Source organism: Sorghum bicolor, chromosome 8 (assembly GCF_000003195.3).
Source record: "Sorghum bicolor cultivar BTx623 chromosome 8, Sorghum_bicolor_NCBIv3, whole genome shotgun sequence".
In the NCBI taxonomy this organism is placed as follows: domain Eukaryota; kingdom Viridiplantae; phylum Streptophyta; class Magnoliopsida; order Poales; family Poaceae; genus Sorghum; species Sorghum bicolor.
This window is the reverse complement of record NC_012877.2, coordinates 52171240-52193285: the sequence shown is the minus strand read 5'-3', so window position 1 is coordinate 52193285 and position 22046 is coordinate 52171240. Positions and strand designations below refer to the sequence as shown.

Here is a 22046-nt window from a genome sequence, read left to right as displayed (position 1 = left end):
TATGCAGTGGCATCAAACACTTTAGCATGACGTAGCGGGACGCATAATGCACACTATTGGTACCGAAACAGTAGATCTAGCTTGTTACGTTTGCAAATGCACCTAAAAGACTACCTAATCCTTGATTGTTCAACTATAGAATAAGATAAAATACACTAATCAAGAACTCGCCTCAGTTGGGGATAATCCATATTCCACGCGCATCTGAACACTCTTGCGAACACGCAAACACACAAACACAAACACATCACGAACACAAGGAGAGACAAAGTAAACAAACACGAGAGAGCTGCATCCATCTCACTCACCTAACTCAGACTGCCTCATCAACTTCTTTGTTCGCTCCGGTTATGCATAACATGATTTATAAAAGACTCACACCTCCACATAGGGCCAAGATAAGCCCCGAGCCGGTTGAAGGGTAACAAGAGACCGATCTTTGCCTTAAAATGCGATAACAACTCTACCTACCCAATGGACCAACGCCAAGTGACATGCTCAGGTTGAGTGAAGATGAGTTTGCAATCTTTAATTAAGTTTAAAGTTATATACACAAGGTGTGTAAACCTAGCTAAGGCCCTAGCCAGGCTTACGTAATGTAGTTTTTCTCATGTTTGGTTGTCTGGCTAAGGTCCTAAGCGTGACCTAACTAACGCAAAAGACAGCAGCTAGCTTGGCTTGCTGGAAACGCTCCATGCCACCATTCTCAGCAAGCCAGGCCTGTACAAGGCACTGGCCGGCAGCCGGTTGAGCTCACCTTCGCAAGCGTCGCTTCCTCCACGCGAGTGTCGTCTTCCTGAAAGCCCTAGTTTGGTTTTGGATAATTGATGAAACCCTAGTACTAACCTCTATACTAAGTGTGTAGACTTAATGAGGTTGGTACATGCCAAGTAATGGAGCAAGAGATGATCATGGTGATAATGGTGATGACCACAAGATGATCAAGTGCTCAACTTGGAAAAGAAGAAAGAGAAAAACAAAACCCTATGGAGATCAAGGCAAAGGTATTGCTTAGGGTTTTGGTTTTGGTGATCAAGATACCATAGAGGGTGTGATCACATTTAGGATAGATAGCCGAACGATAAAGAGGGGAATTCTTTGGCTAAGCGGTTATCAAGTGTCACTAGGTGTCATTGTTCATGTGCATGCATTTAGAACCTAGTGAGCTAACTTAACTCCTTCGAAGAAAATGATTATGAAAATGCTAACACACGTGCACTTGTTGGTACACACTTGGTGGTGTTAGCACACTTTGAGAAGGAGGTGGAGTTTGAAGGGTAGAGAGAGGATAGGTTCCTCTCTCCCTCCTGCCGAGCTTGCGAGGCGGGATTCGGCGCTTTTGAGAAAATGAATTGCATATTTTCTATTGCGCCGGTGGGAAAATTGGACAAGTCGCGGGAGTGTTTCTCGCACCGGACGCTGGCTTCTGGAGCACCGGACGCTGAGTCTGAGCGTCCGGTGCAGACACTGCCTGGCCCAGCTAGGGTAAGGCACCGGACGCAGGCCTGTGCGTTCGGTGGTACGCGTCCGGTGCCAATTTGCTCAGCGTCCGGTGCTCTGCAGGTTACCGTTAGACTCTGACACATGGCTGACTTTGGAGCACCGGACGCAGGTGTTGACGCAGGGATTCAGCGCTTTTCGAGAAAATGAAGTGCATATTTTCTATTGCCCCGGTGGGAAATTTAGAGAAGTCTCGGGAACGTTTCTCGCTGAGAAACACTCACCGGACGCTGGACGCGGAAGCACCGGACGCTGAGCCTACACGTCCGGTGTGCTGTGGTGCTCGGCTCGGCTAGGGTTAAGCAATGGACGCTAAGCACCGGACGCATGGTAACTCCTGTTCATGCGTCCGGTGCTATCTGACTTCTGCAAGTAAACCTGACTTAGAGCACCAGACGTTCAAGGTGCGTCCGGTGGGGTGCATCCGATGACCGCGCTTTTTGCAAACCTCTCTGGGTATTAGACCGGTGAGCACTGGACGATCCGATGCTCACCGTCCGGTGACCCTGTGAGTTTGCAGACCTCCCTGAGTTTAAGTCCGGTGAGTACCGGACGCGTCCGGTGGCAACTTGACCGCGTTCGATGCTCTGCAGGAGACCGCTAGAGTTCGACACGTGAGATTCAAAGTGCTGACACGTGGCTGTTTCTGGAGCACCGGACGTAGGGGTTGAGCGTCCGGTGCCTCCTACTTGAGCGTCCGGTGACCCCTGTTTCGCCCAGTAAAAGAGCCAACGGCTCTTTTTATTTGAGGGGCTTATAAATACGTGTTGGCCGGCTTAGGACTCACTCTCTTGACATTCTAGCATACTTGACATCTTTGTGAGCCTAAGCAAACTCCACCCTCTCATCTCCTTCATAGATTATTCATCTTTGTGAGATTGGGAGTCATTCCAAGTGTATTTGCTTGAGTGATTGCATCTAGTGTCACTTAGGGATCGTTCTAGCTACGGTTTTCTTGTTACTCTTGGTGGTTGCCGCCACCTAGACGGCTTGGAGCAGCGGAGGAGCATTGGCACGAGTTGGTGATTGTCCGTGGCCATCTTCCGGTGATTATGAGGGTTTTGTGCCTACCTCGTCGGAGAGCCAAAGACAATATTAGTTGATTGCTCGTGTCATTGAGCTACCTCACTTGTGGGTAGGTTCTTGTGGTGTCCTAGTGAGGACGAGGTTCATGCTACACCTCTTAGCCACCGAACCACCAAGTGTTGGTCGACACAACGGGAACTTAGCGTGCCGGCAAGCATATGAACCTCGGGAGAAAATCGTGTGTCTCCATTGTATTTGTTGATTGGATTTCTCCCGGCGATTGGACTTCATATTATTGATTGGTTCATCCTCTCTACGCGGCGATATAAAGATCAAACCATCTCTCTTACATTCCCGCAAACTAGAGTAGCTTACTTACTTGTATAGAAACTTTAGATAGCTCTAGAATTGTTGGATAGGTGGCTTGCAAACACCCCATTAGAGTTAGAGCAAAAAGCTACGCTTTATTATTTACTAACCACTTGCTCTAGTAAAGTTTTGTAAAATTTTTAAATAGGTTATTCACCGCTCTAGCTATATTAGAACCTTTCACTTCCTCGTCTCCACATGACCTCCGCGTCTTCCTTGTCGCTAGCCACCACACGACACGCGAGCACCGTCGTCCCCGCCTCCGATCAAGCTCCACGTCTCCACCGGCCAAGCCAGCCACCTCACCCTTGCACGCACCCTTTTGGAAGACGTCAACGCTTCCCATACTCGGCAGCCGCAAGGCCGCCTAGCTGGGCAGTCTGCCGCCGCCACCTTGTCCTGCCCCGGCAACCGCAGGCGCCACCTTGTCCAACCTCACCGCGCCAGCCTCGAGGCGCATGTCCACCACCACCAGCAGCACACGCCCACCAAGTGTCCGATACATTGTGGTGAGAGGAGTAAACTTACCTTCCCCGAGATAAGATGATTCTATGCAAGCTAATTAAGTCAGACAACAACCAAACACACACCTTCTAATGCAGGCTTAGAGACAATCCAGGCAACATGTTGCATAGAACTAGCCAATCTAGGATAACCAAGGCAACCAAACACACCATAACACATCTCTCTGCCTGCTCTGCCCAGAGTACATCAAGGAATGAGCTGCAGATTTATCGCGCTATGCTGTCTTACAACTCAATACTCTTTTGCTGCCGTTGCCAATGGTTAAAATTCACAGTGATGGTGCACATGCACACCATGTGTCTTCAACGGAAACACAGAATTTCCATCGCTGTCAAGGTGATCAGGAAAAGAAACGGCACCGCCGGCCTACATCACAGCTACGGGCACGTGGTTTATCCTTCATTATTTCCATGTATTTCATGCACATTTGATCTACTCGTAATAATATGTCTATTCTCTCCCTTTCGCAGGGACAGAGAAGGAATTCATCAAACAATATTGTGACGTGGTGTCACAGAAATGGCACTAGTTTGCAGCAACTTATTCTCTGCCGATCTAAATGCAGAACATGATGATCCATTGTCGGTGTATGCCCTCCACTGAGAGCTGTAGCTGACGCTCCTTTTGTTATCTAATCTCACTGCACGAAACAAGCAAATAAGCATGACCTTTTTCCAATAGATATAAGGATAATGAAAACGGCAAAGTAGATATTTGCAGGTGAATTTGAGACACTTAAGTTGTGCCTAGGTTCTAGGTAAACCAAGTAGAGGATTCCAGCATTTCAAATCTAACCCCTAACAGGAAAACTCTATTGCTGATTACATGTCAGGAAGACAGTTTGAGAAAAATGCATATTAAGCATCAGGTTAACAAAACACAGAATGTAATTTGGATGAAACAGCCTTTCTGAAATCTCATTTGTTTTGACCTGGCCACAAAACAAAAAATAAAAAAAAAATCCAGGGTTTTCAAACAGTACTAACAAGAGTGAGCAAAAATTTTTTTGGGACTGCTTAAATTGGTGTAAATACATAAAACAAGATATATTGTTTAGAAATTGTTTATCCAGCCAAAGAATAATAATGGGTAAAAAGGTAGATCGATTGGACATCACCTTGCCAGTCAGGTATAAGCTATCCAAAACAGCAAACCCTGCAGCTACGCCACCTTCATCTGATGAAGAAACTTTCGTCCGCATCAAGTAACCAGATTGTTCATTGATGACCACTTTATCTTTGTTCCTGATCAGAAATTTAGTAGTGTAGTACTCTTCATCAGAAAAAACCAGCACCATATGCAAAGCACTATTGACTATTGTGTTTGTTTCTGAAGTTACCATACCGCAGATAAGCTCCATATATTCCAAGCTCAGAAATTGCAAGACCCTCGTGGCAAACACCACCACGAACCAGATAAGCAAGAGAAGCTTTTGGAAAGATTCTTTGCATCAGTATGTAGGCTGCAAGTGCATCCCCTCCTTCCTTCTGAAGTCTGACAAGTGTTTCCCTCAAATCAAGACCGTAGATGTTATTTCCTGTCCACAAATTGCATATTCAAAAAACAGTAAGAAATGATATGCATATGTCAATGGAAATACGAACCTCCGCCTTCACGTTGAGGCTTCAATACAAACAACTCAGGTTTTTCCACTGCAGTTTTTATAATCTCTTCATCATCCAAACTCCATAGCCCAGCAAAACATTTGCGAACCTTGTCAATTTCCTCCTTACTTTCAAGGAACCTACATGGACAGAACAAATGACAGTAAGAGAAAGGTGAAGTTTTAAATATTACACCAAAGACTAATAATTGATCCGATAATTATATATTAGCAATTGAGAAATGCTGGAACAAAATATGCACATGACACATGTTCAAGAAGTACTACTCTTTGTCACTGAAAAAACATGATCACCTTTCAAGCACATTAGGCTTTGCTAGTTCTTGTTGAATCTTTTTGGTTCCCACTAAATGATACGATATTGAAGGACACTTTACAGCAGATGATTGTTCCATCATAAGTCTTGCACTCCATTCCTAGAACATAAATGAAGCTCATAATGGCAATTTAAGCATATTATCATCAACAAAAGCAACCGATATGTCACTACGTCTCCAATATGGGCCTAGAATGGATGGGTCTGATATATACCTAACAATACAAATCAAAGTATTTTGACTTTATTCACAAGACAGAAAATGAAGTTCATGTGTAACAGGGAAATACAGAACCACCCAAATATATCAAGGATAAGACTGAAAAGTCTGAACAAATTTTATTTTTGGGCAGTTAGTTCTCATAACTGGAAACACAAAAGACTCTTAACAAAAGGCAAATCGCGTATTCATACTGCTTCTGAGGGATAATCATTTGGTGTATAGCCAGCTCTATAGTACACAACAGCAACTTTGTGGCCACCTCTGCATTTCAAAATGAATATTAATAAGCATACTGAAATATTGATGCTTCACTAACGATAAGCATAAACCAGCACACTGAAAGATGATGCTAAAACGCTAAGCATAAATCAGTAATTAATCAGGATTCGTACACAAGAAGAGTTCCATCTGGGAGAATCTGGCCTTCAGCTTCCACCTGCGATAAGGTTTTCCTTATAGTTGTTATGCCATGTGTAATACATTGTCAAGGGAACACAAGTTTGAACTTATGATTTTTCATATTGCTCAGGAACAAATAGTTAACAAACACTTGAAATTGATCCCAAATAATAAACAATCCTAGCACCAAGACTTGGAAGAAATTCTTATAGGTGTGAAGGCAATGACAAGACTAACTCAAGGATGGGAAACTAAAAAAAGGTATAGCAGTTACATGGGTTAAAAAGACAACTGATCAAAGTCAAACCAAATAACAGTTAATCACTAAGCATGAAAGCAACATAAGGAATTATAGATTTGAGCATTGCGGGAAACATGAAGGCAGAACATAAAAGGATATGAGTCTTGCAAATGCTTTGAAAGCCAGTATTGATCATACATATTTCTCTCTTCTGGCTGAACAATCATCATAATTACAGCACTGAGAAAATAATGGAAAAGATAACAATTAATAATCATTAAATAGCAGTGTAATGCATAAGAAACATATATCTTCAAACAGAGCATACCAAACCTGTCAATGTTAAACTCAGCCCATGTTTGGGCCAATGCTTCAGCAAACTGAGTGTTAGCCGCATTTGCAGGAACCCTCTTGTGTTCCAGACCTAATAAAGTCCCATGCTGTTTAATTAAGGTCCTGCAGAGCAATTTTGTATCTACATCATGTTGAAGATGCAATAATACCGCTGAACACATTGAACTAATAAGAATCCCCACTCGCAAAAGAAGACAAACATCCAGGTAGATTCATTGGTAAGAGATAGAAATAAATTGTATGCACAGAACTTGGAGCTGTCAACAGAATCTCTTTAGCACTATATATACCTTTGTCCTCCAGAGAATTATAGACCTACTAGAAACACATGCTCACATGCAGTGGATACATAATATATCGCTAGCTTTTCCTTACTTCTAGAATGATAAATTTCCAACTGATATCAGTAATGTGGTTGCAAATTAATAGTTTTGCAGAGCGTGCTACTTGACTGAATCTTGTCATTCATATTTCCTTTCTTTTCTTTTTCTTAACGAAAACAGAAGGCAAAGCCAAGAGATTCTATGCACAAGTAAAGGGGGGAAACAATGAGCAAGGTAAATAAAGGCTAATCAGAAAATCATGCATGAAGACTTCGTGATGGATAGCTCTGTGGATAACTAATGATATTCATTTTCCATATGAACGTAAAATTAAACATATGAAGTGGCCATTATTACAGACCTACTGTTCTATCATGTCTAATTTAGCAAGTTTGACAAATCTATAATTTTAAGAACATAGATTTTACATCCTAAGTGTTCATTAAATCATGAAAGCATTTTCTAATTGTTTTATCAGCTTCTAAAAAAAGAGAAAATACGTTCCTGTACAGAAAGAAAGTCCAATTAGAAAAGTGAATGGCTGGGTGTTACCTGTGAAGATCACTAACTAAGGAACCAAGCCCAGGAAATGATGCTGAAATGGTGTTGAGCTCTATTTGAAGAAGAGAACTTGTTTCTGAATCCAGCATATAATCTGATCGATGCAACCCTAAGCGAATATTCTGGTAAATATTGGATCACTGTTCAATACTCAAAAAGATGACGGAGAAAAGATATTTGAGATAATGCCTACTAATATTTAATATTCAGGTTAAGAAGTTGACACCACAAAATTAGCGATAAGATGTGCTTAATAGTAGAGGTTCATAAATTAACTCAGTAGTAAAGGTTAGTAAATTTTCCTCGCAAAAAAAGAGAGTAAAGCAGAGCAAATTACCTCTTCCTTATTTATTTCCACCATTTTCCTGTGAATTTCTAAGAGCCTAGATGTGAAATCATCAACCTGCCTTGTTCTGAAATTATAACATGATCAACCAATCTCATCAGTCCAACAGTTCCTTACAAATTTTGAATCTCTAACATCGATGATCATTTTATATTTATTTGAAACTGAACAGTTTGTTTTTTCAAAGATTAGACAGATTACTTAAACTTTTCAAGAGTCTGATCAGTGAGAGCATACAGTGGCACCCTGGTAATGCACAGCTTATATGAATTCAAGCAGCAAACAGAGCTCTGAATGATAACTTTAATAGAAATCAATATTGGGGAGGAAGAAAAAAACATACTTGGACAAAGCATCCTGCAAGAAATTCCCATCCATGCTAACACGGTCCACAAGCTCGTTAAAAATGGGAGCGAGCTCGCACGCCTGCCTCCAAAAGGGCTCTGGAAGATGTGCTGGGAGCAAGGAGAATGGAGCATGAACCAAACCAACACCAGGGACTGTTGCTGATCTCTGCAGGGGTTCAATCAAGATGCTTTTTTTTTTCAGGGAGCTGGACCCCGGATAATAGTTTGGCAGTCACATCCAGTTCTATCTAACCTTACCACAATGTTTCGTAATACTACTGATCGAACAGCAATTTCTAAGGCCACCGTTGGTGCATTTCGCTCATGATAGGTATCGGTACATAGAAATTTGTAGGGAAGCTAAGAAGCCGCAGCTCGGGCTCACCTGGTCGGCGCGGTCCCCGACGACGAGGCCGTGCAGCGCGCACCACGCGGCGGCCTCCCGCGCCATCTCCCCCGCCGCCGCGGGGTCCATCGCCGGCGGCACCGCGGCGCTCATCGCAGGTTGCCGCAGCAGTGGAACCAATTGATAATCAATCAGGTGGAGCGCAGAGGTGGAGGGAGGAGCGATGGCAATCAATCTCTCTCTGGTGTGGTTATGGATTTCAGATTCCGATCGCAGTGGAGGGAGGGGGCTGCGCGGAAGTGGCAGCAGACTCAAGTCAAATTGGCTACCCTTTCTTTACCTTTACAAAAGGAAAAAAAAAAAAAGAGTGTTGCCACTGCCAATCGCCTTCTCCTGCTTTATGCCGCCTCGCCGTCGCACTCGCATCATCGGATCGGAACAACAAAAAAATTCTACATCTTTTCAACAACAGAAGAGAAAAAAATTTCTACATCTTTTCAACAACAGAAGAGGAGAGAGAGATAGAGATTCTCTTTTCTTTATATAGGTAAATAAATAGCTATGGGCTTGTTTAGATCCAAAATGTTTTAGAATTTTGACACTGTAGCACTTTTGTTTTTATTTGACAAACATTGTCTAATCATAGAGTAACTAGGCTTAAAAGATTCGTCTCGCGATTTACAGACAAACTGTGTAATTAGTTATTCTTTTTATTTATATTTAATACTCCATGCATTCGTCTAAAGATTCGATGTGACGGAAAATCTTGTAAATTTCTGGAATTTTGGGTGCCTAAACAAGGCCTATGTTATGCATAGCTTCTTTTTTTCCAGTGACTTTATTTTTGAAAAGAGAATCAAGCCATTGCTTACTTTGGCCCTATTTGGTAGCCTGCCTAACTCCAAACCAGACCTGCTGGGGCTCATTTGGGCTGTTTGGTTGTTGGTTTTGTCTCCTATAAGCCAAGCCATCCAAGGCCTCCGTACATGGGCTAGCCTGGCTCCCAGAAAACGGAGGGGGCGGCCGTTTTTCTGGGGCCTGTCTTGGGCCAGCCTCGACGGGGCGCCCGCAGTGGCTCTCACTGGCCACCGTATAAAACCGGCCGCTCACCGCCCCGCTAGGGTTTCCCAAGCACTGTTCACACGCTCGGCCGCGGCGCCAGTCCTCTCTCTCGCTCGTGCTCTCGCCCCCGTCCTCCTCCGTCTTCATTGCGCCCCAGCCGGTGGCGGCGCACCTCCTCCTCCCCTTTGGTAAGCGATTTGGATCACTGGTACGCGGCACTACCCCTCTCCGTCACGTGTACTCCTTTCTTTCCTCTCTTGTTCCGATTGGCCATGCTCTTGTTGTGGATGCTGCGATTGATTGTTGTGTTTACTGGTTTGGTCAGTTTCTATTGCTCTAGTTCTCGATTTTCATTGTGCGAGCTTTCGATCTATGTGCATCATGGATTAGGGTTGCATTGTGTGTGACCAAATGTCGAATCTTTGCTGAGCTTTGGAGAACTGGTCAATGATTTGGTAATGGATCTGGGTGGCGCAACATGTTCTGTCGCAGCCGATCCTAAAACTGACTAGGGTTTAGTTCATACTGTTGTTCCTTTGTATTAATTGGTTCCCCATTCTAAGATATCCCATTTGGTTAGCCGTTTGTACCTATCTGATCTGGGTGGCGCATCAGTTTGGTGTCACAGCCAATTGTTGCCTATGTTATACTAATTGTAGTTTATTTATTGTTTAGCTCCATGGATCCTTCAATTAGGCGTCGCAGGCTCATTGTTAGGGGTGCTGCAATGTTTGCTGTGATGAGTGCTTGGTTCTTTATTAGATTCACACGGATGACATCCCGTAGGAGAGGGATTACCTACGACCCAAGAGAGGGCAACAAACCTTAGGTTCATTCATGACAGTAATGACACTTCTTGTGTGCCTGCTAAGAGATAGCATTAACTCACAGATTGAAGAGCAAGTTGCTATGTTCCTATTAGTAGTTGGCCATAACACAAGGTTTAGGGTCATCAAACACACTTTCAGAAGGTCAACTGAAACAGGAAGTGTTGTATGCTGTTGGTGAACCGAGAAATGAAATAATTGTTGCCCCAGCTAGCTCTATCCACCCCAATGTTTCCAAATGTGCTCTGGCTTACAATTGGGGCCAGGCTAAAAACAACCAGGCTACCAAACAGGCCCACTTATGACCAGGCATCTGGCCTTTCTGTGTGCAGGCGGCTAGGCCATCCCTTCTCTCTCTCTGATGACATCATGCATGCTATGGCAAACGCAAAGAACGCCTTTGTTTCAGTGAACTTGCACAGAAGCATCAACTTGACCACAATTATAGTTGTAAAAAAAAATAAATTTTGACCACAATTATTGAAGCTGCCGCAGAACGCATCTGGCATGATACACGGCGGCACAGCAAAAACCGGATGAGCAAATCCAAATCACTCATATCGTCCATTAGCTTTTCCCTAACCAAAACATGACATAAGTTAAACATAAGGGAATGTATAATAACATGTGATGAGCCTCGCTCATGTACTAGTGTTGTCACAAGGCATTGCAACGGCAGCATGTGAGTAATAGGGATTTAAATCTTGCTGGTACACGAAATCCTCACTTGTAAAAAAGGCCGTAAAACGCAACAGATGGAAAATCCCAATGTCCATAAGATCATGGCTTCAAGGCGGTATTTCGTCGTCGGGCTTCAGAGAGCAAGATCTATAGGCTTATAGTTTTTCTCCTTGCTAAAAAATGAACTCCTAAATACAAAAGGAACAAAAACTTCCCAGCACAGATCTGGTAGGATAAACAATGTGGATAGCTCTGAGGTCTGTACAGGCAGCAAAAGACAGGCACAAAAATATGATGGCATCGTATGCTGGAAAACACTTGACAGTCATAATTCTCTAGGCAAAGCAGCTGTCGGACATTTTCCTAAGGTGTTCCACAGTATGTAATCTCCAGAAGAAGCCTGTCAAAGGGGTGGACAAAACGCACATCATGTCAATTGCCGAAAGACCAATATCTCATCAATGCCTCTCACAGGCAGACAAGCAGACTCTTGCAGCTATTAGTCATAACCAAGTGAATTTAAATTTAGCCAGATCAGGCAAAATAATAAGTGTTTTATTGCGAAATGGAGTAATGAAAATATCAAGTCTGCTTTCCGAAGAAGAAGAAAAAAACTAGTCAACCACCAAACCCACTTAAAGTAGTACTTGTTTTTCTTCAGTACTAAACTGCTACAGAGACAGCTTCGCTTCCTCTGATCTCTTCGGCCTTAGCAGCTTTTTAGCCAAAGTTTGTAATTTTCTGAAACTTAACGGACATAGAAAGTTCTCAAGTGACCATTTCATAAAGAGATGTTTTTGTAAGACAGATCACAAAAAGCACTGTGGTAGAGTATCAAATGTGTACACTGTAAGTTTGTCACTATCTCCACACTGACATAGCAAGCTCATTTAGATGCACGCTTACATGACTGTAGTGTGACAGAAGATACGACTAAATACAAAACTGCTGGTAAAAAGCTATCCAATATCAGCAGGTTCACTATTTAATGGCTAATGGAGCAAAAATGTATATAGCTTTCAAGATTAAAATGATACCTGCATTGAGTATTCAGCAGGAGCTTTTACAGAAGGATAGATGTTTACCTGCAGGAGGTCATTAATGCATCAAATCAGGAAGTAAATTTGTGATATATATAGTTCAACAAAGCATTGCATACAGAAAAAAACTTCTAGTACTATCACAAGTGCAAAATGCAACTAGATAAATCTGTGAAAGCATGTGACATGTTGAGGTGTGATTGCCATTTTGCGACTTAACAAAATGCAGTGATGATGAACAATATTTCATTTTGGATACCTGTGCCACTAAGTTTAGGGACGTAATTATCTATAATATCTCTGGTCATCGGATAATAAGGTTTAGCCAAAGAATGGATTTATTGATGACAGCTCATTACAGGTGAGTGAGAAAAGTAATTTGTAACTCACAGATTTTGTATCGATTGTAAGACCAGACAGTGTGCCTCCAGTGATCTTAAAAGAAACCTAGCAAAGTAGTTCATAATCAATCAACCGAGAAGAAAGAAGCCTAACAAGAAACTAGAACAAAAGAAAAAACAGACAAAAGAATTTAGGAAATAGTCTTTGGAAACTAGACTTCTTCATGAATGCGTAGAAGGATAAACAGGTCTCACATGCCCCACCAGCACCACCAATATACTCCTAGTTGATATAAATGAAGTGTAATACTGTTTTCCTGTTATATTTCTATCAGTTTGGGGCCTAGATACTATACAAAGAAACAATACAGAAGTCAAATGTTTCACAGTCCTATATGAACCAACATAGTTAGCTATAACTTACCAAGCTGAAGAAAGGAATATTACAAAGGAGATCAAGCATACCATTCCCAGAATCCCAGGTATGGTAATTACTTACGACCCCATGTTCAAAACAAAAGGAACTGACAATAACGTTAATCAAGCTCTCATAATACACCAATGGTAGAGGCATACCTTAGCATAATTATACGCTTGCCAAGACAATGGCTCTTCTAAATCAACTGCCTGAAGATCCTTATTGATTTTTTCCATGATGCAGTCATCCAAACTAGCTCCATTCTTAACGTTATCTTGCTCACTGTCACTATCTTCAGTATATCCAGTGCTTGAAACTGATCGAAATGATGAATTTATTCTCTGTACTGTCCTAGGCAGAAATTTAACAGTACCAGGGAAGGTAGCTTCAATGCTCCTACCACTGAGTCCCCGGCCGCTTGAAACAATTCTCCACTCAATTGAATGCTCTGTCATTGAAACTGTCCCAATTGATGGATTTCCATCATACGATGCAACTCTTCTTCGAGGGAATGGCATTGTAATCATGCAAAAATCCATAATGAAGGGAGACTTGTAACCCTCCATCAATGTAAGCTTAAAAAGAAAAGCACCTTCATTTTCAGAAACCATGGACAGCTGGTAGAACCCTTTAACAGGAGGAGCAATATTGCATGGTGCTTGATAATGCATCAATACAAAATTTCCTAATGGTGGCTGAAAAACCAGGGTTTGCTTATTAGCAGTGGGCTCTGAAGCTTGAACACAATGATGGAACGATGACACCTCGACATGAGCAGTTTTTAACCCAGTCAATGGCAAAGAAACATCGGGTAGTCCTTCAAGTTCAGCCCTACATGTCACTTGTCCTGAAACAGAAAGGAAATCTGGCACATCATCACGGTCATACAGTGCAGCATTTATAGTCTCCAGGCTAGAAAAGAGAATCCTTTGCCTCCCTTTGTACAGGTAGGGCTTCCAGGCAGGTTGTTTCTGATCTATCGGAAGAGGATCACCAGAAAATCCAGTAGTTCTAATCGAAGTAACATTGGCATAATTGAGATCCTGAGGTGTGCCTGCCAAAACAAACTATTAGCTAAGTTGGTTCACTGGAGTATCCATGAAGAAGCTTTACAACAGAACATGAAGTATTTATATGCCATGATAGGAGGCTTTGTTAACACTAACCAAAAGGCATTGCACCAATGATGAAGTTCCGCAGTAAATCCTTGTCAAAAGGCCTTACACCACCTTTTAAGGAGTCTGATTGAGCAGCACCAACAGGAGAAGAGAGTGATGCAGTTGGTGCTGCAACAGGTGCAGCAATAGGCTTCGCTCGTGCTGAAATGCCTATACTTCCAGTCAATGAATCCAAGAGTCCACCAACAGACGGCCCAGAGCTAACGATCACCTCAGGTTCAGCAATATCACCAGTAATTATGTCCCCAACAACATGAGCAACCATAAATGCTCTACATTGAACATAAAGTGCAAGCGTGCAAGCTAGTTAGGTTGCTGGTGTTGAACTATATCAACTTTTCATGTAACGATCATGATTGCTAATTAAATGTTAAAGATGTCATTATATCACTTCCAAAAAAATCTTAAAGGGGCTCAGGGGCTTTGCTCTCTGTTTCTAAAAAATCTTGCACAAGTTTTTATACATTTGATGAAGTGCTAGTTGGTTGGTGATCAACAGAATGAAACATCAATAGAAAAGAACATGAAAATATAGTAGGTAAGCAAACTTACATTACCCTGTTATGCATGGAAGATTGAACAGGATAGAAGAAAGATTGCCGTTCTCCTTGGCCGAACTCCCACAATCAGACCTTTTCAAGAGATTTTCATATGCTCTAAATGGTTGAGGATCCACCAGAGGCAACACAAGGACATAATACCCTCCACGCTTTTGCAGAACAACAGGCCACAGCATAAAGCCATCCCCTTCCTCTTTATCCATGTGTAGCGAGATAATGTGACGGGTAATTGGATCATCAACCCAAGAATCCAGTCCCACAGATGATACGTTTGTACGGATGCCTGAACCGCGTGCAGTGCCCTCCCTGCAGAGTGTCAAATGTCTGTCAAATATGTATTACACCTGTTTTCACACGCAACAGCATTACTGAATTATGCCACAACAACACAGGCCACTTATAGTTTCAGAGAATGAAGTGCAGACAATTAGTTGCAATTCCTGTAAGAACCGTAGCTACTTATTTGTTTGCTGCTATACATGCATTAGGAGCTTTCAGATTGTGATGTTTTTAGACAAAAAAAAAGGGTACCATTTTATCATTAATCAGAAACTCTGAATAATGTCCTAACACCTGTCCCAATTCACTTGTATTCACAAGTAAAATCCAGTAACTGTATTCAAACATCCACAACACAGAAAGCTAGCTCAAGTACCAAGAGAAAGACAGAGCGAACCTTCTCCGGCGCTCGGCGAATGCGGCGGCGACCTCGTGGTCGGCGGGCAGCGGCGTCGGCGCCGCCCCAGAGCCCCTCCGGTCTCCCTCTCCGTCGCCTTCCTCCGCCTCCCACGCGGCACGCCACCTCTTCTCCACCACCGCGAACCGCCTGCCGCAAGGGAGGAAGAGGTGAGCCCCATATGGGATCAGAGGGGGCCAATCCTGACGGTGACGGGAAAAGCTCTGATGGGTACCTGGAGAAGGCTACGGTGTCGTTGGGCGTGAGGATCCAGATGGCGCGTACGCTGCACCCGCCGCCGGACATGGCCTGCCGGGGAATGGCTAGGAGGGAGGAGGAGCCGTGCCGCTGACGCTGCTGCTGCGTTGCTGCGGGACGAGGTCGGAGGAGGAAGACGACTTGATGGGCCGAGTAGGATGCTTTTCTTGATTCCTGCTGAGTGAGAGGTGGAAGAGCAGAAGGCCCAACGGCCTAATCTTAACGCACCAAGCGTTCAGCGTTGGGCCGGCAGCTTGGCCCATTGCCTCGAGGCCCCGACGCCCCTTCATGTTTTTTTTACTAGCAACATGGTATGTTGTAACGGGAGAAAAAATATCACATATTTATTTATATGTTTTTCTCTTTTTATTATAAAATTTGAGAGCTACTATAATTAATTTTGTGACGACATCCAAATTATAAGCAAATGTTGACAATAATATCACCATGTATAACTAAGCTTGTATAAAATTAAAATAAGGTCTGGATAAACTTAAATTTTCTCGCATTGCTAAGCAAAAAAATATTTGCTCGTAGATATAATTAAATTTAGTTTTTATAATATCAATATACTAATATAATTAAATATCAAATTTCATGAATTCTTTTGGAGACACGTAAAAGTCTGTAATTCAAGTTAGTGTGGATTAGTTATTGATATCAAAGGCTACATGTGGGCAATAGATCTAGTGCAAACTCATCTCCCGTGCAAACTGTGCAAATTCTAATCTGGACCACACGATGTTGATCCAAGGGACGCGGAGAGATTGAGTAATTTTGCACTTAACCACCCGCTCTTAATCACACTTTTACAAATCCCTCCTTCCACCTCTCTCATGCGCCTCCTTGAATCAACATCCTGTGGTCCAGATTAGTATTTGCACAGTTTACACGGGAGATGAGTTTGCATTAGATCCATTGCCTACTGTGTGATGATAATGATAGAAGGCCGCTCTTGATTTTTCACATCGTTTCATTATCGGTGATAGCACTGGTGCACACTTGCCGGTGGCAAATTTATTTAGCGATAACAAACTACTCAAGATCTAATTTTATAATTTGATGACTACGACTAAATCAGGTTGTAATAATATGAGTTTTGTTTTTAATATATTAATAACTTGGTGGCAGAAATATTTATTTCCCATCAGTCAAAGGTATCAAGTCCAAAGTATATATATTTTGTTGTTTTTATTTTTTATTTTTATTATAATTATTTATCTAACTGTTTCTGTATTTAATTGAACGTGTGAACATGATAAGTAAGGAAATATAACTGGGAAAAAAAGAATCAGAAAAAAATCATGGCCAATGATTTTATCTTTAATTTTTATTGTTACTAGCAAATATGCCCGTGCATTGCAACGGAAAAAAAATATTAAATGGCCATAGAAAGTGATGACATAATGTTACATATTTATTTATATTTATCCTTTTTATAAAATTTAAAGTCCACTATTTTATTGATAACCATGACATCTATTGTATTAGATAGTTAATATTTACAATAATATGTAGCTTGGAGACATATTTTTTTAATAATAAAAATAGAAGTTAGTCAAACTTTATCTTATTCTAATATTACCTCTTAATATAGCTTAGTATTATATTAAAACATGAGAAGTTTGTTGCTATTTTTTTTATTTAGATTAGATTCATATGAAATATGATATATTAGTTAAATGTATGTAGATTATGAATACATGCACTTATGAAGTGTTCATATGACATAACAACACATTGTGCAAAGGTAGTGTAAGCATCCTCAAGCATAAATTTAGGTAAATTAGTAAATTAGTGAGATAAGCAGAAATATTGCTAAAACTTTTACCATAAATCAAGCATCACATTAAATAGACTACCATAAAATTTTCATAATAATTGGAGCAAGATAACTATAATTTCAATTTTACACTAAAAAACATAGGCAATCATCTTCAACAAAAAAATATACTAAAATTTGTGAGATTTTTTTGTTTACTCCATGGATCTACATATGTGGAGCTGAACAAAATTTGTTTTGTAATTTTTAGATTTAATTTTGTGATATTTTTTGTTTACTGCATGGATCTACATATGTGGAGCTGAACAAAATTTATTTTGTATTTTTTAGATTTTTCTATGAATTACTACACACTTATCAATTTCAGTCGATGAATTTTACATAAAAAACATAGGCAAACATCTCCAGCAAAAAAATGTGATATTTTTTGTTTACTGCATGGATCTACATATGTGGAGTTGAACAAAATTTGTTTTGTATTTTTTAGATTTATTAATTTCAGCCGATCAATTTTACATAAAAAACATAGGCAAACATCTCCAGCAAAAAAAATGTGATATTTTTTGTTTACTGTATAGATCTACATATGTGGAGTTGAATAAATTTTGTTTTGTATGTTTTAGATTTTTCTATGAATTACTATGTATTTATCAATTTTCAGCCGATTGAAATAATAAAATAAAAGTAAATTAATAGAATAAACATTTTATATTTAGGCCCCTATAGTTTTTTTAATCTCAATGTGCTGTAATATATAAAGGAGATTTTATATTAGGAATCTAAAAATTTTTTTATTCAATTTTCCTCTCTGCTATCGGAAGCCAGGATTCCATCTATCCAGATGGACGGACGTGCGGGCGGGCCGAGTCGGCACCGACAGACGTAAAAAATTTTGGGAGATTGAAATTTTCTAGTAGGGATAGATTATTTATCTATCTGTTTCTATATTTAATTGAACGTGTGAACATGGGAAAAAAGAATCAGAACTTTTTTTTTTGGCTGACAAAGAGTTGGATCGCGTTTTGGTCCACTTGTTGGTCTTCTATGGCAAAGAAAAGAGTCCCAACGTTATTTGAAAAACCGGAAGAAAATAAGTGAAACCCAAACTAAGAACTTGCTATGGCTTACAATGATTAGGAATAGATTTTTACTTTCTGACTCTGTTCCATGATCTTGTCACCCCTTTGCTCTTTAGCTCTCGGTTCTCAGACGATAAATAGAAAAAGCCCTGTGGATTCGGCCACAAGGAGGAGCCGACACCCATCGCTCTGGTCTCCGTCGGCGGTGTGACAGCTACATGCGTGCGTTGGTGGAATGTCTTGCTTGTTCATAATACGCACAATCTTTTTTGCGTTCTTGATCTTTAGGTTCCAATCTACATGCTTGTTTCTGAAATTTAACTTGATTTTTTTCCCCTGCCACGGTACTAGTGTCCGGCCAACAGTAGTGTTATCTACACCAGATCTATCTTTGGTCACGGATCACCACACCAAATGAGGCACAAGCGATCGACTACCATGTTTGTTTGATCCTCTTGCATGTCTCGAGCCATTTCTAGCTCGATCTTCTCCATGGTGTGAGTATCCAGCGGAGGAGCATAAATTGGCACCTGCACTGCACCAGAAAGGAAACCATGCACAGATATGCTGTCCGGTATATAGAACTGCTTCTTTGTGGCTAGCTACAGAATATCTAATTTTGTCGCCCAGCCTAACCATTCGATCGACTCGACCGGACACCGTGAGCGCAGACCCATATAGACTTTATTGGTTAATTAATTGATTCCACCGTGGCTTTTGCCCCATTTATTATTTATATATTAAAATGGATTGGATATAGAGCACAGCCGTTAACCACGTTGCTTCCTAATTGCTCCATTCGCTGCCCTGACTTTTGTTTCATCCACACGGTGCTCAGTTGCGGAGTTTCCTGCAGCACGCCTCACATGGATGGCGGTGGAGGAGCGACCGCTTCACGTGCTGCGGAGCATGCTGTGGTGCCCCTTTTGTTGGTGGCGGCCCACCGACAAGACGATCGGCTGTGGGAGTAAGCTTGCTGCAGGGATGACGTGGAGGTGATGAAGCTGAGCTGGCAAAGCGGGAACGTCCATCAGATTCAAATTTGAATGGGAGCGTGGACGGATGGCCTCATCAGACGTGGTGACCGCGCCCACGGCGCGTCCTGGAGCAAGCAGTTACATCTACCTACATTTGTATCTTGTTTATTTAAAATTTCCAGTGTGTAACCATGTCTTTTGCTACTGGTATAAGTAGTGTGATGTAAGTGGAGTGTAATATCGCGGAGTGTTGGTTGTAAACACCTGTGTACTTGAACTTGTGAAAGGTGAAAAGGGGCGCCGTCACCCTGGCGGTTCCTGTGCTGTTCATGTGCATTGATCGCGTTCCAGTGTTCTAGGCTAGCCAATTCCATCAAATTATCGCTGTGATTGTGTTCCTGACATTTGGTATCAGAGCCGTAATCACGCGATAAAACACCACTTGATCCACCATGAGTGAGAGGAGCGATGCCAGAGGAGGGCGGGGGGATCGGATCCCGTATCCGATGCTCACTGCAACCAACTACACTAGTTGGAGCATCCGGGTTCAGGCAATCATGGAGGACCAAGGAGTGTGGGAGGTGATGGAGCCGGTGGAGGAGTCGTCACAGCAGGGGGCGGCATCAACGGCGGCGAAGAAGGCAAAAGACATCAAGGCGAAGGCACACTTGCTGCAGTGCATCCCCGATGACCTGCTGATGCAAGTGGCTGGGAAGAAGACGTGCAAGGAAGTGTGGGATACACTGAAGGCTCGATTCGTCGGAGAGGAGCGAGTCAGGGATGCGCGGTTGCAGACTCTGAAGAGCGACTTCGATGCCTTGAGGATGAAGGAGACTGATCAGATCGATCAGTATGCCGGGCAACTGTCGGGGATGGCAGTTCGGTATGGAAATCTTGGTGGATCGCTCGATGATCAGGCATTGGTGAGAAAGTTGTTTGATACAGTGCCTGAACGATTCATCCAAGTGATTGCTGGGATCGAGCAATTCTATGATTTGAAGAAGCTGTCGTTTGCTGAAGCAGTTGGACGACTGAAGGCTTATGAGGAGCGCACCAGAAAAGGTTCAGGGAGTGCAGTAAAGTCATCAGACACAACTCAAGTGCTGTTGACTCAGGCGGAGTGGGAAGCACGCCAAAAGCATTCATCTGGTGAAGGATCTGGGAAGCACAGATCGTCTGGAGATGGCGGTGGAGGGAGCCGTGGGAGAGGTCGTGGCCGAGGTGGTAGCAGTGGCGGCCGAGGAGGACACAGTGATGGCTCTGTCAAGCGTGACAAGAGTCACATCAAGTGTTTTAAGTGTCACAAGAATGGACACTATGCAAATAGGTGTCCGGGTGAAGAAAAGAAGAAGGAGGAAGCTCATCATGCTAGGACAGTGGAGTATGAACCAACTGTACTGCTTGCAGAAGCGGCAGTACCGGGAATGCCTGAGCAGACAGTTTCAGTCAAGCTGTTGTCGGACGAGTATCAGACAGAACAGAAGGAAGACTGTCAGGCTCAGCTGCATCTGAATGAGGTGACGGTGATCCTAGAGTTGCACTACACCAACTCCGGAGAGTCCTGTGGAGAGGTGTGGTACTTGGATAATGGTGCTAGCAACCACATGACGGGAGATCTGCACAAGTTCAGAGATCTGGACTCTACTGTTTCTGGTAAGGTAACATTTGGAGATGGTTCAACTGTTGAGATTCAGGATAGGGGTACTATCCTATTTCAGGGTTTGTCTGGTAGTCAGTGGGCTTTACATGAAGTTTACTACATTCCTAAGCTCAAGAGTAACCTAGTGAGTCTAGGTCAGTTGACTGAAATAGGGTGTAGAATCTTGATGGATGATAACCTGATTGTAGTAGCAGAGAAAAATCCTGAAAGAATGATAATGAGAGTTCAGAGATCTTTGAACAGATTATACAAAATTGAGTTAAAATGTGTTGAACCAGTTTGTCTCAAGTCTAGTGTTGATGATGAGTCTTGGCTTTGGCATGGGAGACTTGGGCATGTTAATTTTAATTCCATGAAGATGTTGGTAGAGAAAGAAATGGCTGGGGTCTACCACTGATAGAACATCCTGATCAGTTATGTCAGTCATGTCTAGCTGCTAAACAGACTAGAGGTTCATTTCCTAAAATGTCAAGTTGGAGAGCTGATGAACCACTAGAATTGGTACATGTAGACTTGTGTGGTCCCATAACACCAGAGACTGCAGGAGGTAGTAAATACTTTATGCTTTTGGTAGATGATTGCACTAGGTGGATGACAGTCTACACTCTCAAAACTAAAGACCAAGCTAGTGAAGTTTTTGCAAAATTCAAGGCAGAAGCTGAGAATAGTGTTGGCTATAAAATGAAGTGTGTGAGGTCAGATAGGGGTGGAGAATTCTTGGCAGCTGCTTTCAAAAATACTTGTGAAGAAGCAAGTATCAAGAGGCAGCTGACTGCACCTTATTCACCTCAGCAAAATGGAGTTGTTGAGAGGAGAAACAGAACTGTTATGGAGATGGCAAGATCTTTGTTAAAAAGCATGAATGTACCTGGTGCTTTTTGGGGGGAGGCAGTTAGGCATTCAGTTCACTTGTTGAACAGGCTACCAACTAAGCCAATGGGATACAGAACTCCTTTCGAGGCTTGGAATGGGAGAAAACCACAACTAGGACATTTTAGAGTGTTTG

General features: G+C 42.2%; 2 protein-coding genes across 2 annotated transcripts; both read right to left on the bottom strand.

Moving 5' to 3' along the window:
* LOC8064622 (glutathione synthetase, chloroplastic) lies at positions 3500-8980 on the bottom strand. Its single transcript, XM_021446515.1, has 13 exons — positions 8540-8980; positions 8151-8320; positions 7799-7874; positions 7453-7583; positions 6557-6679; positions 6383-6463; positions 5976-6056; positions 5775-5844; positions 5339-5460; positions 5025-5164; positions 4765-4957; positions 4538-4664; positions 3500-4060 (listed from the first exon to the last, which is right to left on the bottom strand). Exons 1-13 carry the CDS (start codon positions 8651-8653, stop codon positions 4058-4060), a joined length of 1431 nt encoding a protein of 476 aa, XP_021302190.1. The 5' UTR covers positions 8654-8980; the 3' UTR covers positions 3500-4057.
* On the bottom strand, positions 10927-15708 carry LOC8064621 (AP-5 complex subunit mu). Its single transcript, XM_002442191.2, has 8 exons — positions 15519-15708; positions 15284-15433; positions 14605-14913; positions 14036-14319; positions 13028-13923; positions 12501-12557; positions 12108-12155; positions 10927-11470 (listed from the first exon to the last, which is right to left on the bottom strand). Exons 1-8 carry the CDS (start codon positions 15587-15589, stop codon positions 11396-11398), a joined length of 1890 nt encoding a protein of 629 aa, XP_002442236.1. The 5' UTR covers positions 15590-15708; the 3' UTR covers positions 10927-11395.

What these genes read in the sequence shown, in the direction of transcription:
- LOC8064622 (XM_021446515.1), bottom strand. Translation starts at nt 8,653, where the DNA reads ATGAGCGCCGCGGTGCCGCCGGCGATGGACCCCGCGGCGGCGGGGGAG. An exon ending in TCGGGGACCGCGCCGACCAG is followed by an intron (nt 8,321 to 8,539) that starts GTGAGCCCGAGC and finishes GAACCCCTGCAG; the next exon opens with AGATCAGCAACAGTCCCTGG. An exon ending in TGGAAATAAATAAGGAAGAG is followed by an intron (nt 7,584 to 7,798) that starts GTAATTTGCTCT and finishes AATATTTACCAG; the next exon opens with AATATTCGCTTAGGGTTGCA.
- LOC8064621 (XM_002442191.2), bottom strand. Translation starts at nt 15,589, where the DNA reads ATGTCCGGCGGCGGGTGCAGCGTACGCGCCATCTGGATCCTCACGCCC. An exon ending in GACACCGTAGCCTTCTCCAG is followed by an intron (nt 15,434 to 15,518) that starts GTACCCATCAGA and finishes CCCTTGCGGCAG; the next exon opens with GCGGTTCGCGGTGGTGGAGA. An exon ending in TTACAATCGATACAAAATCT is followed by an intron (nt 12,156 to 12,500) that starts GTGAGTTACAAA and finishes GACCTCCTGCAG; the next exon opens with GTAAACATCTATCCTTCTGT.